The sequence below is a fragment of the Apus apus genome, chromosome 5, assembly GCF_020740795.1.
Source record: "Apus apus isolate bApuApu2 chromosome 5, bApuApu2.pri.cur, whole genome shotgun sequence".
Taxonomy (NCBI): domain Eukaryota; kingdom Metazoa; phylum Chordata; class Aves; order Apodiformes; family Apodidae; genus Apus; species Apus apus.
The window spans coordinates 65,458,974-65,482,811 of NC_067286.1; the positions used below are offsets into that span (position 1 = coordinate 65,458,974).

Consider the following 23,838-nt stretch of genomic DNA (forward strand, 5'->3'; position numbering starts at 1 on the left):
CATACAGGCTTAGAATCCCTGACTGGTTTGGGTTGGAAGGGACCTTCAAGACCATCTAGTCCCAACCCCCTGCCACGAGCAAGGACACCTCCCAGCAGCCCAGGCTGCTCCAAGCCCCATCCAACCTGCCCTTCAACACTGCCAGGGATGGGGCAGCCACAGCTTCCCTGGGCAACCTGGGCCAGGCTCTCCCCACCCTCACAGCAAAGAATTTCTCCCTCAGATCTCATCTCAATCTCCCCTCTTTCAGCTTGAAACTGTCTCCTCTTGTCCCATCCCTCCCTGCCCTTGTCCCAAGTCTCTCCCCAGCTTTCCTGGAGCCCCTTCAGGCACTGGAAGGTGCTCTAAGGTCTCCTTAGAGCCTCCTCTTCTCCAGGCTGTACAGCCCCAACTCTCTCAGCCTCAATCTCTCTCAAACCCAACGCTCCCAGCTTGCCTCAGTAATGGCAAAATCCTGTAGCTGTCAACTTCCAAAGCCAGACTTTCAGTAACAAAATGATCCATGGCTTTTGCACTCCTAACTGGAGACAGTTTGGAATGAGCTTGCAGATATGCCTGAATAAAACGAAAGATCTGTCTTTCAATCATGGCTTGAAAACTTAAAAAAAGTCAGAAAAAGGAGGAGTAACGGGATATGAAGAGCAGGAGATGCAAACGGCGAGGAAAGAGTACGAGTTAATCGTGGAGAAGCAAACAAAACCCAAACTTGTGTAACACCTGTACTGCCTGGGTCCTGCGGCACCGGCTGAGCCGCGGGGCAGGCAGGGCTGGGACCCCCTGCTCCGCCAGCCCTGCCTGCCCGGGGGCTGCTCAGCTCCCTCCTTCCCGGCTCGGTGCCGGCGGGCAGAGGCGGGGGCGGCCCCTGCGTGTCGCCACCGCTGCCCCCCCGCCCGCAAATCCCTGGGCAGGGCGAGAGCCCTTGATAAAGCGGCGGGGCGGCAGCCAGCGCAGCGCAGCGCAGCGCGCTCCCCGGCAAGCGCGGCGGGATGGAGGCGGGCGGCTGCCGCATGGGCGGCGCGGGGCCGGGCGCCCCGGCCATGATCACCCTGGAGGACCTGGACGGGATGGCGGAGGAGAGCCCGGACTCGGCGTACCACAGCCACGGCAGCAGCCTGGAGGAGGAGCGCGTGGAGGACGAGGAGCAGGAGCGGCTGCTGAGCTACTGGCAGAGCGTGGGCAGGGGGCACCAGGTGGACGTGCCGCGGGGTAAGGGCCGGCCGGGCGGCCGCGATAAACCGCTTTACACCCACAGCAGGCCCGCGGGATTAAGCAGGCGGTATTTCCGAGCTTACCGGCCGGTGCCGTAACCTTCCCGGTTATCTCTGACCTTCGGTTAGCGGCAGGGCGTCCCTCTCGGCAGCTCCGTGCGCCGGGGACGAGCTGCGGGCGCGGGGAGCAGAGCGGTGCCCCCGCAAGGGCTCCGGCACCCGCACACCCCCGGAGCGAGCCTGTCCTGGGCTGGCACCCTGCGGTCCCCTCGGGAGGAGCCGGACACGGGAACTGCAACCAACCCTGCACAGCCTTGAGCTAGAGCTTGGCTAGAGGCAGAAGAGGTTTCCAACCTGGGGAGGCGGCCGTAGCAGTAGTGGGTTGAAAAGGGCTGACGCGAGTTTTCAGTCTTAATTAAAAATTAAATTGACTACGTGCAAAAGCATTCTTAAGAGTCTCTCCTCACCCTAGCTATCCAAGACGTTAGTTCTAGAAGGCTGGTCGAGTTGAAAGATGACCCAGAGTAAGCAAGGAAAAGGATCGACCCTGCTGTGTGGCAGTAACCCTCCCAGGCTTGTCTGAGTAAGAAGTTGTTTTCAATTTTAAGAAAGACTGAAGAGTCTGAAAGACCAACAAGTCAGACAGCTCATATCAAGCAGCAGAGTAACTGCAGACTCAGCTCATTCAGGAACTGTAACTCATCTGCACTGCTCCTGTGTAGAGAGGCAGAGAGACCTTTAGCATCTCAGACAAATCCCCTTCTAAGGGGACAGGAAGCAGCCAAGCCTTGAGCAACAGACTGTGACAGACACTACCAAAATGAAATTACTAATTTTAAAACTTTTTCTGTATTCCAACACAGCAAAGAGGGTACAACCTCCTCACACCCAGAAGTCTCATCTTACCTTTCTAATGTTTTAACAGTGAAAATTAACACCCTGTCAGGCACTAAAAGAAGGACAAGGTCAGTGTGAGCAGAGTTCCTTGGTGCCCGGTTCTCCCTGCCCCCTCAGGAGGGGTTTGGGGATGCCCTGTCCAGCAGGGCCATCCCACAGTTTCCACAGGCACTCCAGCAGCCACGGGCTTGGGTCTGTCCTCAGGGCACTGAGTCTGCAGGAGTTCTGTGGGGGCACAGAGGGAGGAGCAGAGGAGAGGGGCTCCCTATGGAAGGCACGCTCGGGTGAGGTGTGAGCACAGGGGTGATAAATTCCTCCTTAAGCTTCACTTTGTGTAGCAGAAAACAAGATTCCTTCCCACCAAATTATCTGGCATTCTGGCACTCAGGAATTTCAATGCCCTGTTTCACTAAAATTAGGCAGGATATCAATTCCAGGAAATACGTCAGAAGTAGTATTTGACCACATTTTAGTTACTGCATTATAAAAGGTTTACTTTATAATGCCAAGCTAATGTTACAAAATCTAAAAAGAGAGATCTTTTCTTCAGATATTGTCCAGGACTGTATGTCAAGAGCAGACTGCATCTCAACTAGAACAGCCTAAGAGAGTTGGCCAGACTAGTTTACATGGTCCATTCAAGGAACTGGGACAGGCTGCCCAGAGAGGTTGTGGAGTCTCCTTCGCTGGAGACATTCAAAACCCGCCTGGACGCCTTCCTGTGTGATGTACTCTAGGTGACCCTGCTCTGGCAGGGGGGTTGGACTAGATGATCTTTCGAGGTCCCTTCCAACCCCTAGGATTCTAAGGCTTAACAGCTAATATAGATGTTTACTGCCCACTCAGCTAAAGCATATATGAGCCTCAGAGAATGCACAGAAGAAACACAGATGACTTCCTGGGAAAAATCCTCCCTGTCCACAGGAAGCATCTCCTGACTAGTGTGCCCCATCCAAGCAGCTGCTGGCACTGAAGCTGTGGTGTAAGAAAATACAAGAACTTTCCTTGGCTGCATATTGACTGTCAGCCTGGTAACGGTCCAGTCTGAGCACTTGAGACCTTAACAACAGAAGTTGCTTCCCGTAATCTAGTGGTAAAGCCTGACAAGAAGAACAGGACCACCCCTCTCACCAATACTTCCAGACTGCCATGATCTCTGACACCTGGTGTCACCTATGGTGACAATACCTTTCAAAAGATGACTTGCTTTGTAGCTTTAGTTAGCACCTTTTAAGGGTAACAGGGACACTGTAGACCTTCTAATAAGATTTTGTGAGATGTGAACAACAGAAGTTTATATGGCTGGCATATCAATTTATTGCTGTTAACAAGATCTTAATCCTATAGACTGGCTGTCCTAAATCAAACTGTACAACAAAAAGGAAAAAGAAAACTAAAGGTGCAGGAAGGCACACTCTTAACTATCTTGGCTTGAAAACTCCATTTTATCTCCTCCCAGTAGAAGCAGAAAACGTGCTACAGCAGTTACTTTGGATGTCTCAATTCTGATTTCAATACAAGAACATTAATTAACAACAAGCTCAGGAAAGTTGCTACCTCTCAGGACCATCAACTTGCTGAAGCATGGAATGGCTCAAAGATACTGAGCATACAGAGCAGCGTGCTCTGAGGTCTGGCGCCCAGGCTGCAGGTCAGACTTGATCTGCAGCCCTGGCGGTTTTCCCTCCCTTCCTACTTGCTGCCTCAGGCACGTGGCACAAGGGCTGCCGGCCAGCCCAGCAGGGCAGGGAGCCTGCAGGGAAGGGCTGGGGAGGCTCCATCGCCGGGCCAGCCCCGGGTGCAGCCTCAGGCAGTGCCCAGCCCAGCACACAGCTTGCTGCCCAGACGGGCTCCCAACACCTCCCCGAGCTGCTTCCTGGGCATCTTGTCCAAGGTGCATGTCTAGTAGTTCTTTCCAGTATTGCTGTTCCCAGCATCACTAAGGCTGTCTCCCCTGCTCTAGAATGAGAGGTTTGTGTGCTTTATTTAAGGGCAAAGCTGACAAGTACATCCCACTCCAGTGACACTGCCAGCAGGTCTGATCAGACACAAACAAGGACATGCAACAATTTACATACTGTTCAACCGTGCTGCTATGCACAAGTCTTGACATGCCTCATCTATATACATCCCTTGGTCAAGATTCGCTGCTTTCACAATACCTACCTATAGCAGCAACACTCAGAGGTCTGACAGTTAATGAAACCAAGCCCTTACCTAGCTACATTGTTACAACTCCTCTTGCCTTGTTTTGTCACACCAGTATTCAAGTTTGTAAACTTGGACTGACAGACATGCCAATAACTCACTTGCTTTTAGGCAGTATAATTTAAGCATTACCTAGATGCTTCTAACCCAAATGTTACACTGTCATGCCTGATGGGCATGGATTCAGGAATCAAAGGATAAAACTCCTAAAAGGACTTTAATTAGTTGTAATTCCTATCCTGCACATAAATATGGAAGAAAAAAAATCTAAAAAAGTCTAAACCCCACACACGTATCAATAAAGGAATCTAAAAATAGAGTTAACTTTTCTAGAGTCCTAAAAGTGTTTTCTAATTCTTGAGTACTCTGTAGAAAAGTGCTGAAGTCTAATCTACTTTCATTTTTCTCTCAGCCTCCAAAGAGCTCCATGTTACATGTCAGTTATCACTTACAGTTTCAATGTGCCCCAACGACACTTAAAAAAAATATTTAAAATTGATTCAAGTGTAACTTTCTCCCCTTTATTAAACAGATCTTTACTATTCCAAATAGTCTTAAAGCTGAAACTCCTGCACTGGATGTGAGGAGATACAGGCTTGATTCCCAGCTCAGCTACAGATTTACTAAGTGACCCGGTCAAGTTAATTCTCCTGCATCTTAATTCTCCTCTTCTCTGACACACGGGTAATACCATCTTCCCCACCATTTTGCTGCAGTTGAGCACCAGACATAAAACATCTTTGGGAATGATCAAGTTTCTACAGTAGTATTTCCTTGAACCTGCCAACTGGAGCTCCCAAATCAATTTGCTTCTTCCTGTGGATGCACATTAATCCAGCATTGAAAGAGTTGCTAGAATTGGCAACACCTGCACTGAACCTGAAAACACAAAACCCTTCCACAGGCACCTGCACAAGTGCAGCAGGAGGAGTGGGAGAGGGAAGCCAGTTCCCTCCTGGACACAGAAGCTTGTTAGCCCTATGCATATTGAAGAGCAAACTAAACTTGTTGCAAAGTCCCCTGAAGCTTAACTAAGAATGAAATACATTTCACTCCTATTTCTACAGCTTCAGGTCTCCAATAGGAAACGTGTTCTTTCCTTGCAGACATGGCAGAGCCAATTCAGCAGCTGACCAGGAATAACAACCCCCAGGAGAGACAGACCATCCCATTTACTCTCATCCAGCGCAAAGAAAAGGTACCCTTGCCCTTCCCGGAGGAGGTTTTAACCATGTTTTCAGTATTCACATCTACCTTGCAAAAATGTTTCTTTCTAAAACTATTTTCATGTTTAACATCAGAAATGCACAGCTGGGTTAATTACATTGTCTTTTAACATCTCACTATTTTTACATGCATGAAGTTTTCTTTTTCTAAGGCAGAAACTAGCAGGAATATCAGCAGAAGGCCAGAAATTACAGTATTTGTGACATTTTATAGTTATTTTAACAAAACCCCCTCATACTTTGACATTTGAAATAAAATGCCTGTTTTCTTCATTTAAGTCAATGCACTTGCTTTTTTACACAATCATGTCAATAAAACCTTAGCAAAGAGTACTTGGAAGAGATTAATATCTGAATTTAAAGCCAAATGTACTTTCATATCATGGTGATGCTCAAACAAAGCAGCAATTTGAAAATTCATCTTATCAAAATCATGTTATCTTCTCATGAAGATAAGAAATTCATGTCCAGCAAATTGCTTGTAGCTGAGGAAATGTGCAAACTAGTGTCTAGCCTTAAAAATATGACAAACCAAGAAAACCTTTACTAACCACGTATGAAGAATTCTTGTCACATTTAAGTAGATCTATATAATTAAAATATCACCATTTGATTGAGTGTATTTCAACTAAACAGTTTGGGACTCCTATGTTGCATTTAAATGCTCAAAAGCAATTTCTCAGTACTACTGTAATAACTGCAGATAAAAAATAAGGTTAATTGCAATTAAGTGTTTTATTCTGCAAGACCAAAACATGGCAGTTCCTTATGCTAGAGGAGAACCACCTAGCATCCTGCTGAAATCAATTCTGGTCCAAGATCAGCAACATATCCCTTCTTGATTTACCTCAGGAAGGACTGAAATTCACATGTTACTTTCAAGATTGTTTCACTGACAGTTTAAAAAAGATGCAATTATTTTTGTACTCAAGCAAGACACAAACACTGCCTTGGTTTGGGATATCTGCTTATTATAGACCAGCCTGGACCTTGAAATGAGGCGCATGTGAACTAGGAATTAAACAGTATGTGCTCGAGGTCTGGATGGCTCTACCTTGAAATAATTCCATTGCCATTCTCCTGGTCAGACTCCTGGAGAAGTCAGTTTCTTTTTGTTGTAAGTGAAGCACTAGAATATTGTTTGAATTTTAGTTGTATGCTTGGGGTTTTTAGGTGATTGACTTCAAAAAGAAAATTATTCTTTTCCTGTGTTTGCAGCTTGGAGATCTGCTCTACGAAAAGCGTCAGTACGGGAAAGCCAAGTGGGCTTGTATAAAAATGAAAGAGAAACAGTATGAGCAGAGCATATGCCTTGGATTCATGAAGCTTATGAGGTACATTTGTGAGCAGAATTCCTCAGGTAATTAGAACCACAATTCTACCTGAAAGTTAAAACATTGTATTTCTGCACTAGCTCCTCCTAATTGGGGAGATATTTTATTAGCTTTTCCCAAATACTCCACCCTGTCTATCTGGACCTTTCTCTGTAACAGAGCCTTTCCAGCAGGGTCTAAACCAAAGTGCTGCTCCCTCTGCACATGTGTTAGAAGGGAACATCTGCAGGGAGAAATCCCTGTTTCCAAGGACTCCAGGGCCATTAAAGCTGCCTGGAACTGACACTGCCTGGCTTTGGAGGCTGTCAGATACACATTTTGCTACAGAATTTTAATGGTTTAGTTTTCACAGCAGCACTGAAATCGTGTATCCTAAGATACACATCTATTCAGATTGAATGCCAAAGAGACCATTTGCCTCCTGTTTAGTTCATGATACTCAACTTGTGCACATTGCAACAGACACCAAATATCTGTGTGCCTGGAGTGTACTTTCCAGAAAAATAATCCATTTTTAACTCAAGTACTTTAAAACAATGGCAAGTTCACCACGAGAACAGCTTGTGTCTGCATGAAAAATGTGCACCTTGTTTCCAGTCCCATTCAATCTAGTTCCAACTTCCAGCAATCAGTTCTTTTTTTTCATTCTTCAGTTGATTAAGCATTGCAGAGCCCAGTGTTTCATTCTGTAGTAGCACATATGTTGTAATCAAATCAACCCTTAATTTCCTTTACAAGAAACTAAAAACACTGATCATGAAAGCTTTTCCTTAACCAGGCATTTTCCCTGCTCTCCCTATTCTTTTAACACTTGGCTCCAGCACAGCAGTTTTGTTTTTAGACTGAGTAGAGAAGCAACACTTCCCACTTCCAGTCATCTCTGCTACCTGCACAGCCAGAGCAGCCAACCTTTCCCTATGGCATTGCAAAAATATGTTTAGTAACAGGAACTCCTAAATGCTCACAATGCAGCCCCTGATCTTGCCTACATTCTTCATTCAGATATTTAAAACATAATACAAGGTCAGTTTACAAGATAAAGAAGGGGAAAGAAATCAAACTCTTTGCCCTACATGAAGATAGGAGAGCTTACCACATTTTAGACACACATGCATACAAATCTGCACATGTAGGTTTTACACACACAAACTACAAGGAATAATAAAATGCTGGTTCCACTTGGAATACAAGACCCTCTTTTCCAAAACATCCTACAGAATTTCTTTTAGCTATGAAACTCTTTCTGCTCCATGGTACTCATATTAGTATGGGTTCAGAAGTCAGGCACATGATGCAGACCTCCCTTTATGTTTTCTAAAAGCCACCATCTGTCTCCTCAGGGCTGTACTTGGGGATAACAATACCCATTGTGACCATAGTCCATACAAATGAGTCTCAGTCGGAGATGACACAGTCAGTGACAGTAGCTTACTACCTGCCTGAAGTGCTGCAGGACGAGCCCCCTCATCCTTTTGACTCTGACATCATCATTGAAGAATGGCCTTCTACTATTGTTTATAGTAGGTAAGAAACATTTTTATACTGTTCTAATGCTGTTTTCAGTTTGGGCACGTTACATCTTTTAAATCAAGTTCCAGAAGCCAGCAAAGAGTAAAGCCTGATTTTGAGTAATTATTAAAAAAACAAGCAAACAAACAAAAGTTAAAAGTCCTGCCTGCTTCATGGGACTGAGATATTCAGGAAAAAATGGTTACTAACTTACTTGGGAAAATGACGTGTGAGATACAATAGCATCTGAAAACACAGAATGTTTTGTGTAGATGGAAACAAAGTGTCTGACATCACTGAAATTTTAAGAAAAAATTGTTATGTGTTTGAGATCAGTCGAGTAATATCATTTGTGAAACATAATTGAATAATTTAGAAGGCAGCACTTCTAGGCTCTGGAAAAACTGGGGGTTTTAAAAAGAACTTGATATGAAATGAATTGTTACAGGAGCTTCAGAGGAATCACCAATGAAGACTCCATTATGAGAGAAATAAACCTGTTGGCGGAAATTCTGGAGAGTCCTGAGTTATGTTTGCAGGACACATTCATCATTGCAGGATACACAAACCCAGCTGCTGCCAACAGACACAACGAGATCTGGTTCCTCCAAAGACCTTAGCCTCCCATTCCTGGTGCCTGTCAGTTCCCAGAATCCGTTCTGGTTCACTGGCAGAGCCACGCGAGACGAGATATCAAACCCTCCAAGATTTTAGACACGTGGCTTTTAGCCAGTTTAGCAAGGCAATCACTCCAGCAATCTGAGGTAACACCTGAAACACAGTTTCCTATGCCAACTTTTACAGGTTGTACTCAATCTTTATGGAGATTTTTAACACTTCAAAAGTTATACACCTTATTTTTTTTTTTTTACAAGGTACAGGAGACAGAGACCTCTCTCCTCTTTCACTTATTAGCATCCCTAGACTGCTGGTGGCTCGGGATGGTCCTAGGGGAGACCCTGGAGCCCCTGGCCTGCTCTGGGCACCCCGTGCTGCACCAGCTACACAAAGCCCTGCTGGGGCTTTCAGTGTTTCAGTTTCACATTCCAACCACCTCAGACATGCTGGCTATGCTTCAGAAAGACAATGTTCAGGTCTTAATTTCTGAAGAGAACTACCAGATTTAGACCACTGGGATGAGACAAAAGGTGTAAAACCAAGCCACTGCTGACTGCTTTAGTGTCATCATCTGTGGATTAGATTCTTAATGCTTACCTCAAAAAGCATTCAACCAAAGTACTTCTAACCTTGAGAAGAGACCAAGAAGGCAGAACAGTCCCAATGCTCATTACAGTTTCAATAGCAAAAGTTACAGGTAACCTTAATTTTTAAGATTCACTCCCCAACATTGGACATTGTTAAGGTTCAGCTGGACAGGGTGCTGGGCCATCCTGTCTAGACTGTGCTCTTGCCATGAAAGGTTGGACCAGATGATCCTTGAGGTCTTTTCCAACCTGGCATTCAATGATTGAACATACACTCACAGAAATTCCATGACTGTACTTGACATTCCTAAATAGAAAGTGTCTATTCTTAGCTCTTCAGTTTTCTGAACGCTTTCATCTTACAACATGCCGAATGTTAAAACACTGCAGCTGCAGTAATTTTTTCAGTACTTCTGCCACTCTTCTGGCAATGCCACACTACTAGTGTTATAAAGATACAAATATTTCACAGAATCACAGACAAAACTTTCAGCTGGAATTCACCTGTGGCAGTCACCTGGTCCTGCCCTCTGCTGAAGAAAGGCTACTGCTGCTGGCAGAGCAGGCTGCTCAGGGCCTCACACAGCTGGATTTTGACCATTTCCATCAGGAACAAGGAACCCCTAACCCCTCTGGGCCCTGTTCCATTATTTGACCACCCTCACTGTGAGAATTTTTCTTCCTAATACCTAGTTATCTCTGTGGTAGCTTGTTTCTTTATCCATGTGAAAATTCTTGAAGTAGACAACTGCTAGTCTAGCACGCTGTGACAGAAAGACAAGCTCACACAGTCCTAGGTGCATCAGCAAACCTGCAGGCAGCCTCCCTGCTGTGCACCTCAGCTCCAGAGCACCTACTGCACTTTAGAATCAGGGTAGCAAACAGTTTTGCTCTCAAACATCCCTTCTTAATGTCTCCCCTTGGAGACATGATGGTAGAGTTTAATAGCAGTACATGGCTTTTTATATAAAATTTCATTAAGTACATCATCAGCATTATTTATTGATTACAGGATTTAGGCTTTAAATAGAGCTTTTGTGTTACTCAATCCCAACATACAAAACAGCAACCAATCAGTGTCTGCTGCTGGCTTGCAGCAGAGTTCACTGGCAAACAAAGTGGATTTATGCAGTACTTCTGACTGAATAAACAGACAGGTCTGGAGAAGTTTGGCCTCCTGGTTCCAACAAGGCTCTCTGCTGCACACAACTGACCTTATGCTTGACCTAAAATGTCTTGCAGAGCAGCAGGATCAGAGTACCTGCTGGCACTGCGTCAGGGTGACCAAGGTGCTCTCTGGTGGTGGCTGCCCACAGAGATTACTGGGGGAGACAGCAAGGAGAAGGGAAAAGAAAACAACAACAACAAAACAAACAAACACACAGCAAAAGAAATAGAGAGGGAAAAAAAAACAACAACAACTTAGTTTTAATGCAAACTGATAGTCTTTGTGGAGCAAAACCAAACCAACCACACAACAAAAACCAAACAAAAAGCTATCCTCACTTCCTTCTGAGTGTCCGATATCCCCGGCTGTTCGGACCCTGCACTAGGCCAGCAGACATTTGTATTTCCACATTAATTGGATGCTAAACTGACAGAAGGATCTCAAAAAATACTGTGGGCTAGGGGTCTGTCTTAGTCTAACCAAACTAAACCAGATGTGACAGCGCAAATGCTTGTGCCAGTTGTGGCCACGAGTAGGAACCGCTTTGTCTGATGTGCCAATTTAAATGCACATCAAGCTATTTCTTCCTTCGCAAGAGACAACAATGAAGACACCTGTCATGTCTTTTATTCCTCTCAATTGGTTCAAGACACAGGATCATAGGCAGGGATGAAAACTCAGACTTCCTTTTCAACATGTTTCCTTGTTTCCTATCAGATTTTTATTTTTAACATTTCCTCAGATTGTTGGAAATGCCATCCAGTATTAAAGTAAAAGCTGATAAATTAATGGAAAACAATAGAAGTGGGTTTTTTTAATGACTTGAGTAGAGGGCCCAGGGAGGCATTAAATAACAGTTTTTGTTTCGCCCTCACTCCCCTCCAAGGTTTTTATAAGAGCAAATTAAACTATTTTCACCTTTGACAAGACGTTATGGCAAATTAGAGAAGTCTCTGCAATTTGATCGCTTTTCACAGTTAAGAGAAATTATTTCAATGCTTTGGCACAACAAATGTCAAATAGGTACTGGAAGCAGGTAAATCCTCTCACCACCAAGTACCACTTTGTACATACTTTACATTTTAAACGTCTACTGCAAAAAGCATTTGATGTATTTGATGTCTGTTTCCATAGGCAACCTTCCCCTAAATACTTGTGGCTCAACTACTTGTGGGTATGTTATAGAAACAGTCTTGTGACTGAAACAGAAAAATAAGGTATTATCTGAATGTGCTGACATCCCAACTACAGCAAAGTGTTCCGTGTTTAATGTAAAACTGTGAATTCCAGGATAGTATTTATTTTAACTTACGTTAGATGGCTTCTGCTGCTGAGAAAGAACCAATTAATCTCGAGTTTGAAGATACACTTTATGGCTCTGGAATATTGTTGTACCAGCTTCTGTAAATGGCTCTGGCCAGCACAGGCACCAGGAACTGCACATTTTCACTGACACACTAAGTTTACTTCACAGTGACACCAGTGAATGCCAAGGAAACATCTCATTGCTCAAAGATATAATTTTACAAAGCTTGCAAACATCACATCAAGCTTGATTATATAACTCCTGTTATCAGGATACGTGTTTAATTATCCATCTGTGGCTCTACTTTGTAAGCCATTAATTAATGGATTTTCATTTCTAATTTCCACTGTTCAAAGGAGATAATAAAACAGAATTCACCCATACTTTTGGAAGATTAAATGATGCAGCCTTAACAGATAAGTGTTGTCCTGCATACTGTGTATTTTTCGAACAAGCATTAGTGCCTAAAAAGTTTATTCCAGCTACTGTGATACTCAGGGCCTTGCTTAGTGTATGGACACAACCATAAATACCGTTTTTTCAGCATTGTTGCATTGTGCTGTTTACAGTCCTTCATTTTCACTGAAATGTTGTCTTGTTTACTGTTACTGTTTGTCAAAATTAAAGATAATGATTTTATTGTGCAGACTACACCTGGCTTTCATTTTTGCAATAGACAGACAAGTCCTTTTGCTGTCTGTCCTCTGAATGGGAACAGGACAAGTCACAAGCTACTCTTCTGATTTTACAAAACCAAATTAAGCCCCAAATTTGAAATGGCTGCACCAAGAGCCAAAACACATAAGTTTCTTTGAACCAGACATATACATTTGTAGCTACGCATCTGTGTGCTGCAGCCAGACTAACTGCAGAGGCCATCTTTCTGTCAACATCCAGCAGTCTCCCACAGCTCTTACTGCAGCACAGGCTGGGGTAGGTTTGGCTCCAGAATCAAGCCTTTAGGAATGTACTTAATTTTTCCCCTGAATCCTGATGCCATTCAGAACAGACTTCAACAACTGATTCTTTTGGCAGGGGACAAGGATAATGCAACGTGTTCAAGTTGCTTCTGTGGCTGCCCTCACCCATCTGTCCCCATCTCTCACTGCTCAGAAGCCAAAGCACAGGCCAACAGGCTCCCCAAGCCCCAGGGCATGGCTGAGGTCAACCGCCATGCTGCAGAATACTGCAGGACTCCAGGAACACCTCCATAACTGAGGGACAGCAGCCACTTTTGAAAGTGCTCACATCTCCAAGACTAAGGCTCAACTTGCCCACAAACACTGGAAAACACTGGGGCACCCTCCTTTCACCCCCCTGTGTTGCCTGGGTGGGTACAGCCCTCTTTCCTAAGTAAAGCAGAAGCAATACAAACACCAAATTGAACAAAGGAAATGGAAAACAGCAAAGCCACAGTGACAGTGTAGCCAGAGTTTGTCTGTACTCCCCAATGACACCAGATTAACCTCACCTACATGTTCACTTTGGCTTAAATCTCAAGGAAAACACCACAAATGAAAACCCTGCACTCAATGTGAGCATTCAGAGACACCTGCAGTGACACAAAACTACCTTTAAAGTTCTTGTCAGCTTATCAGTGGAACTTCCTCATTTAAATACACTCCTAGGCTTCTGGTTTGAAGACAACTGATCTGATTCAGACTAGAAAATGAACCAACAAGTTTGTGTCCCAATGGTCTTCACATACATGACACCAAAATCCTTAAACTTTTACCAAAAACATACTCCAAGGCCAACAGCCTGATACTGACTTAATCCTAATTTTATGTATCTTACCAAAAAACAACAAACATGTTGAACTACTAGTACCTCACAGAGTGACACATTAAAGGCATCATTGCCTGGCTAATAGTTCTAGGTCCTACTCATCTGTCCTGTATTTGGACATTACCTACTGGTAAAAAGCATAAGAAAAAAGCTTTCAGGAGACAAAAAAAAAAACACAACAACAAAAACCCACCAAACCCAAACAAACAAAAAAGCCAAGGATAATTAAGTACACTTACAGGTTACTTAAAGCTCTACAGAATGTTCTCAGTCAGCAAAAATGTTTTAGTCAATACCCAGTCTTCACAAGGCTGGCAATGACCTGGACAATACAGGCATGGCCACTGGCAACATCTGCACAGTGTTACATTCAGCCAAATTAAGGAGCCCTCCTGTTAGGTCTCACGACAGCCTGGAAGGACTTCTGACAGAGGATTTGAAACCTAATTCAACTGACAGTTTTCTGCCAGAGCTTTTTGAGTTATTGCAAGGTAACAGGTATCATGGTTGCAAAGTGAAACAGCAGCTGCTGTATTCAAAGCCATGTTTTTCTTTGCTTGGTACTCAAAGGCAAAGTTAATTCCATAGGAAAGTGTTACCTTTGTGAGTTATTGCCAACCTAGAGAGAGAGGTTAGAACAGGAAGGGAGATTGTGCATTCAGTGACACTGTGCATTGAACACTAAAGAAATGCAGTGACTCACCTGGATGTAAGCATTCTGGATGTCTACCAATTCTTCACCAAGTGGAACAACGATTTTTTCCACTTGTCGTTCGTGAGAATAAGGCTGGATTTCTGGAGAATCCTCAGTACACAGCTCTATATGAGCAATGAGCAGGTTGGAAATGACTTGCTGCACAGCCTGTTTGAGAAGCCACAAAAACCACTGGAGGTGCTTGTTAACACTCCAACAATGCAGGTCAGTACCATGTGAAAGTAACTATTCTGTATTTTAACAGGTCTTGAATATAATTGTCAGGTAAAGGTACCTAGTGCCTAGAAATGAAAAATGAAAACCTCTCCACATAAAGATCCCCAGCAGTGTACGAGGAGCCAACCTGGTAAGCTCAGGAAGGCAAAAAGCATGCAACCACATCAGGGCAGGAGGGACAGAACTTGCCCTTTGGCTTTCCCTGTACCATGAAATTACCTGATGAGAAGTAACCTGGAGCCAGGAGCTTAAGCTGGACATAGATGTCCACCTGCCCCAGACTGAAAAGCTAAGCCATGCTGACATGTCTCCAGTACACTGCACTGAACAGAGGATGAAAGCCACTTTGCCTTGAGCGTATAGTCCTTTTGGTTCAAGTAGGTTTGTGTTCCCAAAACCCAAAAGGTATTATTTCCTTTTGGAAAGGTCAGGAAATAAATAATACAAGGTCTATAGCATGAAAAAGACAATCCCTCAATGACTAAATGGACTGTAAAGAGAGTCAGTTTTTGTGTGGAATTCTAATAGACTCCAGTATCTTGCAGGGTGTTCAAGCTGGTACCAAACACAGGTTCTGCTGAAACTGCATTACTCCAACCATGGAAGCAGATGTGACTCACCTTGGTATCACTGCCTGGTGTGGCACTTAGGGCCAGGATCCGAAACTGCTTCGTGTATTTGCTTAGCTCCCTCACAACCTAAGAGCAGGAAAGTTTCCATTAATATCCTTAAAGGAGATTATTTGCTTATACAAACTATGTTGATGGAAATACCCGCGAAGTAGAACAAGTTTGAAAAATATTCCAAAAAGAGTACAGCTAAATTCAAACAGGAACCAGGAAGTGTTCAGCTTATAACAATTTTATCCAGAAACACTAAACCTTCAGTATATTATCTCACTCCCATCCAGCAGAACAACCTTGGTAGATTATGAAATGACTTTTCAGTTATTTAACAAAAAGATTAACAGCACACTAACTCTTGGGTTAATCTCCTCACAGCACTACGTGACCTGAAAGTTACCGTTTTATACACGGGAGAGACTGACTGAATCTGTTTCTCAATGGGGAAAACAGCTGAATATTCCTCAGACCTCCCAAATTCTCATTCCACAACACTCCCCAAGACCAAAACAAGTGCAACAGTTGCTGAGCAGTCTAGCAACAACCTAATTGCCTCCCTCTGTTTTCCCACAGAGCCAAACTCTGCCAGTGACCAACCCTGCCCCCTGACCAACCCCCAGGCACTGCACAGGGAAGGGAAAACAACCACAGTTACCTCTAACAGAACAGAAAAGCTACAGAGAATAAGTGAATGGAGAGTACAGAGGAATTCAATTTGTGCTAATAGTTCTGCTGAAGATCATGCAAAGGTAGAGCTAAAGCAGAGAACAAAGCCTGCTGCTTTCACAGCTGTGGGGACTGACGAGGGGTGATGGAACAGATTTGTCCCAGCTGCAGCCAAGAAGGCCCAAAGGCCAAATGAACACAAATCCTGGCTCTGTGTTAGAGTGAGTTGAATAACAGGACAATGTTTTAAGGAAAAAAGGTACAGTTTTTTGAGGTAAAACAACCTATGAGCTTAAATTCTTAGAAAATGACGTTGCTATAGTTCTGAAAATGATAGAAGAGAACTGCAACACTAGCAAACAAACAAGTACTGCTGTAACTTGGGAAGCTCCCATCTCTTTTCCAGCATGCCAGGTTAGACAAGCACTGACCAACACCTGATTTCCTCTAACGGGCCTAGTAAGCAACTAGACACAGCTCCAGACACCTCCAGTCAGTTTCTCCAGTCATTTTCTCCAGTCAGTAAAACTGTAACGTTTTTTTAGTTTACATATTACTATGAGAAGATTAACCCAAGACAACACAACAAACTCTTTGCTAATCAAGACAAAACCCAATTTTAGAAAGAAAACCTTGAACTCATTTTAGTAAGATAAAGAACTTTACCCAAAAAAGCCCACATGAAGAAAAATGCCTCCCCCATCAAAGAGCTACAGCAAACACACCAGAGAACACCTGCAGATACAAACACATCTGAAAGAAACAGCAAAGTTGTTGGGTTTTTTTAATTGCTCCAGTAAAAAAGCTGAAACAAAAGTTACCCTTTTATTCAGGAAAAAAAAAAAGCCACCTTGCCTTACAAGTTTTAACACAGGTTTTACTTAAAAACCAGACACTGACAATGTAGAAGGCTTTGATCTCTCTCAAACAAAGCTAAGGACCTAAAGGACAAGTTTCCTATCACAAAGACAACAGCAACACTTTCTGCAGATCCTGCAAATCATTATGAGGGAGCTTTTTTTTTGTCGTTGTGAGACAAGAGTGGGGTGACTCCAGCATTACCTGGCAGTAGGCATGATTTCCAAGGGCTTTGTGGGCTTCATCAACAACCAAACACTTAACCTCTACAGCAGGACACGTCCCACGAGAAAGATCGTTCACCATTATTTGAGGTGTAAGGAAAAAGACTCTCTTGGTAGCCCACAGTTCCCTCCGACTCAGAGCTTGGGTTCCCCCTGAAAATTAAAGGCATCATATTAGTGAACTGTTCTGCTGGGGACAAGCCACAACCCCGTGACCTGAGAGCAACAGCAGAGGGCTGACAGGGCTGGCAGACACACAGCATTTGCCCTGGGAAATGACTGCCTTTTAAATTAGCACACATCTTGATGCTAGTCCCATTTTCAAGGGGGGGGGGGAAGTGATTGCAATTATTAGGAAGATTTTTTTTTTTTTTTTGCATTAGAACACGAAATCCAGAACCACTGAAAACCAGGCTAGAAAGCTCAAGCTGCCCTCGAGCCTCCTGCAGGCTCATACCTGATCTACAGCACCTCTGACAAAGGTGTGTATTTAAACAAAAGCAGGGTATGGATGCAGTCATTAAGGCCACGACTTCAGCGAGCAAGCAACTGCAGTTCACGGGGTTGGTAAAAGGGAGAGGATTATCGTTTGTCTTCCACACAGAGCACGTTTTCTGTGGCTTTACACCCCTGTGCAGAACCCTCAGGCTCTAGGAGCAACAGGGCTGCACCCCAGAGCTCCAGGAAAACACGTTCCAGCCCTTACGATATGGGTGACCTGGGGCTTTAACTACTGCAAAACCGAAAATTAACCCCTTAAGAAGAAAAAAAGTTGATTGTTTTGTAGCCTTGCTTTGCAGCTGAAGAGCAGCCCCCAAGTCCAGGGGGGACCCGTCCCCGCCGTCCTACCCGTCATCTCGGCCATGTGCCGGGCCGGGATCCCCATCACCTGGGCACACGCCTCCATCTGCTGAGCCACCAAGGGCTTGGTAGGGGCGAGGAAGAGCACCTTGCCGGAGGGGAACCAGCGGTAGAAGTTGTACATCACCACGGCGGCCACGAAGGTCTTCCCCAGCCCGGTGGGGAGGCAGACCAGCGTGTTGCGCAGCAAGGCGGAGCGGGCCATGCGCAGCTGGTAACCGCGCTCCGGGTAGTTGGTGGGGTAGATCCAGAGGGAGCCGGCGGCGGGGCAGAAACCGGCGGCGGGGCAGGGACCGGCCGCGGGGCAGGGACCGGCGGCGGGGCAGGGACCGGCGGCGGGGCAGGGACCGGCCGCGGGGCAGGGACCGGCCGCGGGGCAGGGACCGGCCGCGGGGCAGGGACCCGCTGCCGGGCTCCCCTCCGCCGCCGCCGCGGCAGCCGCCAGCAGCAGGTCATCGTCTGCCTCCTCCTCCTCCTCTTCCTCCTCCGGTGCCTTCCCCGGCGCCGAAACCCGCCAGGCCTGAGGCAAGGTGCTTTGCCGCCCGCCGCTCATCCTCCCTCAGGGCCCGGCCGCGCACCCGCACCCGCCGGCCTCCATCTTCCCTCAGCCCCGCCGCTTGAAAACCCCGCCGGAACCGCCGCGGGCGGGACGGGAGGCGGCGGGAACCTCCCGGGGGGAGAGGAAGACGGAAAAAGGGAGAGAAAGAGAGAGAGGAAGAGACCGCCCCCCGGGCAGAGACCGCCCCGCGGGGAGCGCCGGGCGGGGCGGGAGGAGGAGGAGGAGGCGGGAAGATGGCGGCGGCGGCGGGCCCGGCGCAGCCCTGGAGCGCGGAGGAGCTGCGGAGCGAGGCGCTGCCCAAGAAGGACATCATCAAGTTCCTGCAGGAGCACGCGGCGCAGGCGGTGCGGGGCGGTGCGGGGCGGGGGGAGGTGGTGGGTGGGGGGGTGTGTCGGCGGGGCTCGGGGGTTTCTGACCCGCGTGTCGCGCAGTTCCTGGCGGAGCACAAGCTGCTGGGGCAGGTGAAGAACGTGGCCAAGACGGCGAACAAGGAGCAGCTGATCGCGGCCTACACGCAGCTCTTCCTGACGCAGGTGCGGGGCCGGGGCGGGGGCCGGGGCGCGGGCCGGGGCGGGGGGCCCTGACGCTGCCGCCCCGCTCCCCGCCTCCCGCAGCGCTTCAAGGGCACGGAGGGCGCCGGGCAGGCGGCGGAGAAGGCGAAGCCCGCTAAGGCGGAGGAGGCCAAGGCGGGGAAGGCGGCGAGGCCCGAGGAGGCCGCGGAGGAGGTGGGTGCAGCTCCCGCGGCCCTGGGGCGGCCGGGGCCGCAACTGCAGAGCCCCGCGCCTCGGCCCCTGCAGCCCCTTGCAGCCCCTTGCATCCCCTTTGCATCCCCTTTGCATCCCCTTTGCATCCCCTTTGCATCCCCTTTGCATCCCCTTTGCATCCCCGTGCAGCCCCCGTGCCGCCCCCTGCAGCCCCCTTGCAGCCCCCTGCAGCCCCTTTGCATCCCCTTGCAGCCTCTTTGCAGCCCCTTGCAGCCCCCTTGCAGCCCCTTGCAGCCCCTTGCATCCCCTTGCATCCCCTTGCAGCCTCTTTGCAGCCCCTCGCAGCCCCCTGCAGCCCCGCGCCGTGAGTCTGCGATGGCCCCGGCACCTCCCGAGGCTGCAGCCGTTGCTGGGAGCCGCGCCCGCGCTGCTGCCTTGTCCCCCGATCTTGCAGCACTGAACGCTTTGAAACGCGCCGTTCCCTCCGGCTGCCTTGTGCCTTCGGTGCCTGGGGCTGCGGGGCTGCTCGGTCTTGGCTGCAGGTGGCCTGAGGCTGTTGGATGCAGCAGGCGTTAACTCTGCTTTTATGAACTTAGGGGCCGCCGAAGTACACGAAATCGATTTTGAAGAAGGGTGATAAAACCAACTTTCCAAAGAAAGGAGACACTGTTCATTGCTGGTACACAGGAAAGCTACAGGATGGAACAGTCTTCGACACCAATATCCAAACAAGTAAGGTCAAGTATGTACTTGGACACTGTTTGGCTTTTGTTGCAAATGCACGTAGAGGAAATTAGCTGGGCTTATTAAGCAGCCTCCTGGAAACCTTTGCTTCTGGAAGGTGTGCATGGCAGGAGTCCTGAAAAACTGCCTTTGTCATTGTGGTGTTTAGCTGACTGGAGGTGTCCCTGCCGGCTGCTCCCGGAGCCTGGTGTTCCGTGAGGGAATGCAGGGCAGTATTTTTGGCCTGGCTGGTGTAAAGTTACCCTGCTGCATCTTGCCAGACCTCACGTTTGGCATTCTCCAGGCCACAGATAACGTGAGACGTAGGGATTGAATCGGTGCTGAAACTACTTCGGAGGAGAAACAGTTCCTGCTCTAGGAGCTTCCCTTGTCTGTGGAGCTTGAGTTCCAACTCCTCCTTCTCTAAACAACCACGTCTTGGTGTGCTTCTGTAATAAACCCCTAAACGAGGAAGCATTGGGACCAGAGTGATTTGAAGTAGTCTGGTGTACTGTATCCACTGCAGAGGATTATGCTGGTGTTTTTGTGACAGTTTATTGATCACAGGATTTAGGATTAGGTGTATGAAATCCTGAAATCCTAGAAACACTGATGTTCAACACTGAGAGGAACAGCAGGGCTGTCACTGGGACACTGCCTGAGCCATTGTACTGGTTGAATGATGTTGCATATTCCCTGTTCTTTGCTTCACTAACATGTTTGTGATTCATGCCATCAACTTTAGGAAGCCAGAAATTAGTCTTTAAGGTTCCCTGGATCAATATCTGAAAGATGCTTATCAACTTTAGCTCTTGCATGTTTAATAATGGTTTTAGTGCACAGCACTCAATTTTTCCCCTAAAAACCTGACAGTGGGCTAAAAATTATAAAGAGTAGGTATTTATATAAAGATGATTGTAATAGTAATTTTCAATAGGAGTATGGGGTGTGCTTGGTGTGATGTTATAGCAAATGAACACAGAACTGTCTTTCAGGTTCAAAGAAGAAGAAAGCAGCCAAACCTTTGAGTTTCAAAGTTGGTGTAGGAAAAGTAATCAGAGGTGTAAGTAAACCTTTCATGACCCCAGTGCTCTGCACAGCAGACGGGTTGTCGGGGTCTCTGTCAGTCCCTCTGTGTGTTTGGTGTGCTCTTGTCTGTCAGAAGGCAGTTGTTTTCCCTCAGCATCTTTTTGGTCTTTGCCTCAGTGCTCCCCTTGTGTTCCCTTCCCCTGTTAGCTCTGAACTGGGTGAAGCTGCCAGCCCTGCTATGCTGCAGATGCAGCTGCTCAGCAGGGTGGGCGGGAGCCGTCTCGGGGGTGGCTGGGCAGGCTCCAGGCACTCCTTAGAGCCCAGGGTTCTGCACACCCGTCTGCTCTCATCTGGGAGGCACAGACCCTGCTGTGAACCTGCCCTGCTGACGCGCAGAGCAGCTGAGCTGCTTACTGCCTTGTGCTGCTGAGCCAATGGGGAAATCGGTGGCCCAGGATAAGAATGTGGGAAGGATCTTATGCTTACCTGACTTTAAGAAACCAAATAAACCCAGCCCAGCATAATCTTCCAGGCTGCTGCTATGCAGGAAGAGGGCTTTTATGGGTGGTGGGATTGGAGCTGGGAAGGGGAGCAGGTCCCTGAGCACTGCAGGAGCAGCAGGCGCCTGGGTTTATCTTGTCTCTTGGCGGAGGGCCGTGGTGCTTGTTTGGGTGCCCAGTACGTTCCTTCAGCAGTGACAAGGCATGAGCTGCAGCTGCTTGCTGGAATGTTGATGGAGTGCTCAGCTGAGAGCAGCTTTGGGCAGCGCCAGCAAGTCCCGAAGAGGGATGAGCACTGAAATAAATTAGTCGTAAGCAGCAGCCCTGAACAAACACTGATCCGTCAGTGCTGCAGAACGGTGGGGACCTGAGGCTGAGAGAGACGGATCCCGCCCTGTTTGCCATGACTGAGGATGTTTACAGTGAAACAAGCTTGTTACTTTGTGGGTTCATGTCCCTACGCAAACTGCAGTGCAGCACAGGCTGCTGTAGGAATCGGGAAGGTCAGAGGAGGGGAAACACTTCCACAAAGAAAAAGAACGTGGAGGTGCCACCGCGGGTGGGCAGGTGTGGGGAGAGGGGCAGGTGGTCTCGTGCAGGTGTTCACGGGGCAGGCTGCAAAAGCCTTCAAGATGCACTTCAGAAGCTGTCAGACTGCTGTGGTTGATTTTCTTCTGCTTTGTTTTCCAGTGGGATGAAGCTCTCTTAACAATGAGTAAAGGGGAGAAGGCCCAGCTGGAAATAGAACCTGAGTGGGCATATGGCAAGAAGGGGCAGCCCGATGCCAAGTATCCTTCCACAATTATTCATTAAGTAACTTGGAAATGCTTGGTGGAATAAAGTGCTTTATGGACAGGGATATAACGAGGGGGAGCATTCACTTGTTACTCATGCCAGGCTTGGAATGTTAACTGTAAAAAATTCAGTGAACTTAATGGGTGGATGCAATTTCCAGTTTGTTTTGAAGAAAAACTCCCCTAGGGAGCCCAGCAGAGCTTGCAGTTGTTTTCTGCCTGGTTTTTTACTCCAGCTGCTTCCAGATGCTTATTCCTGCAGCACTGATGGGGATGCTAATGAATGTAGAAGGCTGGAAAGTTCTGCTGCAACTGTAGAGACGGCAGTTGGATCTTGGCTAGAACTGGTTCTGGGATAGAAAGACGTAGGGGATAGAGGGGGTGATCCTGGGCCATCGTTGTTCTTTTTTACCAACATGTCAGGAACAAGGGATGGTTCCTCCTTCCAAGCCTGTAGTAATTTAAAGGACTCTCTAGACATTCTTCTGTAATACATAGGACAGTCTGACCTCCCCCAGAGAGAGACCAGTGACCGTGTCCCAGAAATGGACACCATGGTTGGGCAGTTCAGGGAGGACTCGAGCTGCTCATCCTCTGAGGAGCAGGAACAATGAGAAGGATCTGCAGAGCCTGGTGGCTGCTGCTGTTAACCAGCAGCTGTGGGTCTGTATGAACTCCAGGATGTTACGAGGGGACAGTGAAATGTGACACTGACACATGAGGAACAGGACAACAGGTGGGAAAGCATTTCCTAGGGAGGGATGTGGAACTGGGTGGGGCTTGGGTTTCTTTTTTTAAAGCTTCCTTAACTTGTGCAAACAGGATTCCACCAAATGCAAAACTTTTCTTTGAAGTGGAATTGGTGGATATTGAATGAAATGAAGAGTTTCCTTTGCTGCTGGGAACCCATTGATGATCAAGAAAGCTTCCAACAACTGCAGTTCTGCTCGTGTAACTTCAGGATAGTTACAACTGTGGCCTTGTACTGAAATCAAGTTTGTTTTCCCTGCCCCAAGTGCTGTACAGTAACATACCACTAAAGAAAACATAGTTTATACATGCAAGTGACTTCACTTTTTTGTGTATATGATCACTTTAAAACTTCCTTCCCTTACTGGAGGGGGTGAGCACAGCTCTAGAAGAGAGAAGTAAACCCCTGGGGGACTGACTGCAGCTGTCTGCAGTGACCCTTCCCTTCCACTGAAAGAGGCTTCCTTCCATACCTTGCTCAGGGCTCCGGGACTGCACTTCTCTTTCAGCTCTAGCTGCTGAGTTACAGCAGTACCCACCCCACAATGTAGTTAACCTAGAATAGTAGAAGAGGGGAAGGAGAAAAGCATTTACATTTATATTCTAGGCATTCCTGAAGTTAGAAAAGATCCATCGATGCATCTTTCCTAGAAGCATCAGGCATAATGCCCATCTCTAGATGAGAACCCCACATGCCACCAACACTCCTGAGGTGCCCCTCTGCCACAGCTCCAGTTATGAACAGAACAGGTGTTGAACTGTCAAGA

At 47.0% G+C, this 23,838-nt stretch overlaps 3 protein-coding genes across 5 annotated transcripts in view; 2 read left to right on the forward strand and 1 right to left on the reverse strand.

Annotated features, from left to right (window-relative positions):
• Nucleotides 1-18,708, reverse strand: part of FANCM (FA complementation group M) — a 65,957-nt gene extending 47,249 nt beyond the window's left edge. For 2 of the 3 annotated variants that reach the window (XM_051621541.1, XM_051621543.1), the window contains exons 1-4: nt 18,001-18,708; nt 17,132-17,304; nt 15,401-15,478; nt 14,553-14,711 (exon numbers count right to left, since the gene is read on the reverse strand). In XM_051621541.1, coding sequence (XP_051477501.1) covers nt 14,553-14,711; nt 15,401-15,478; nt 17,132-17,304; nt 18,001-18,565 — 975 coding nt within the window. In that variant the 5' untranslated portion in view covers nt 18,566-18,708. The remainder of the gene's footprint in view (nt 1-14,552; nt 14,712-15,400; nt 15,479-17,131; nt 17,305-18,000) is intronic. The other variant, XM_051621542.1, reaches the window with a different exon arrangement.
• Nucleotides 987-10,526, forward strand: LOC127385638 (heme-binding protein 2-like). Its single transcript, XM_051621550.1, has 5 exons — nt 987-1,206; nt 5,420-5,511; nt 6,758-6,899; nt 8,214-8,397; nt 8,831-10,526. Exons 1-5 carry the CDS (start codon nt 987-989, stop codon nt 9,000-9,002), a joined length of 810 nt encoding a protein of 269 aa, XP_051477510.1. The 3' UTR covers nt 9,003-10,526.
• A 62-nt stretch (nt 18,709-18,770) lies between the features above and the next one.
• Nucleotides 18,771-23,385, forward strand: FKBP3 (FKBP prolyl isomerase 3). The gene is made up of 7 exons (XM_051621551.1): nt 18,771-18,915; nt 19,003-19,104; nt 19,186-19,296; nt 19,872-20,007; nt 20,994-21,061; nt 22,218-22,315; nt 23,144-23,385. Exons 1-7 carry the CDS (start codon nt 18,805-18,807, stop codon nt 23,196-23,198), a joined length of 681 nt encoding a protein of 226 aa, XP_051477511.1. The 5' UTR covers nt 18,771-18,804; the 3' UTR covers nt 23,199-23,385.
• The last annotated feature ends 453 nt before the right edge of the window (nt 23,386-23,838 follow it).

Coding starts and splice junctions, on each gene's coding strand:
- LOC127385638 (XM_051621550.1), top strand. CDS start 987: ATGGAGGCGGGCGGCTGCCGCATGGGCGGCGCGGGGCCGGGCGCCCCG. Junction 1,207..5,419: donor CCAGGTGGACGTGCCGCGGG/GTAAGGGCCGGC, acceptor CTTTCCTTGCAG/ACATGGCAGAGCCAATTCAG. Junction 6,900..8,213: donor TTGTGAGCAGAATTCCTCAG/GTAATTAGAACC, acceptor CTGTCTCCTCAG/GGCTGTACTTGGGGATAACA.
- FKBP3 (XM_051621551.1), top strand. CDS start 18,805: ATGGCGGCGGCGGCGGGCCCGGCGCAGCCCTGGAGCGCGGAGGAGCTG. Junction 19,297..19,871: donor CCGAGGAGGCCGCGGAGGAG/GTGGGTGCAGCT, acceptor TTATGAACTTAG/GGGCCGCCGAAGTACACGAA. Junction 22,316..23,143: donor AAGGGGCAGCCCGATGCCAA/GTATCCTTCCAC, acceptor TTGTGCAAACAG/GATTCCACCAAATGCAAAAC.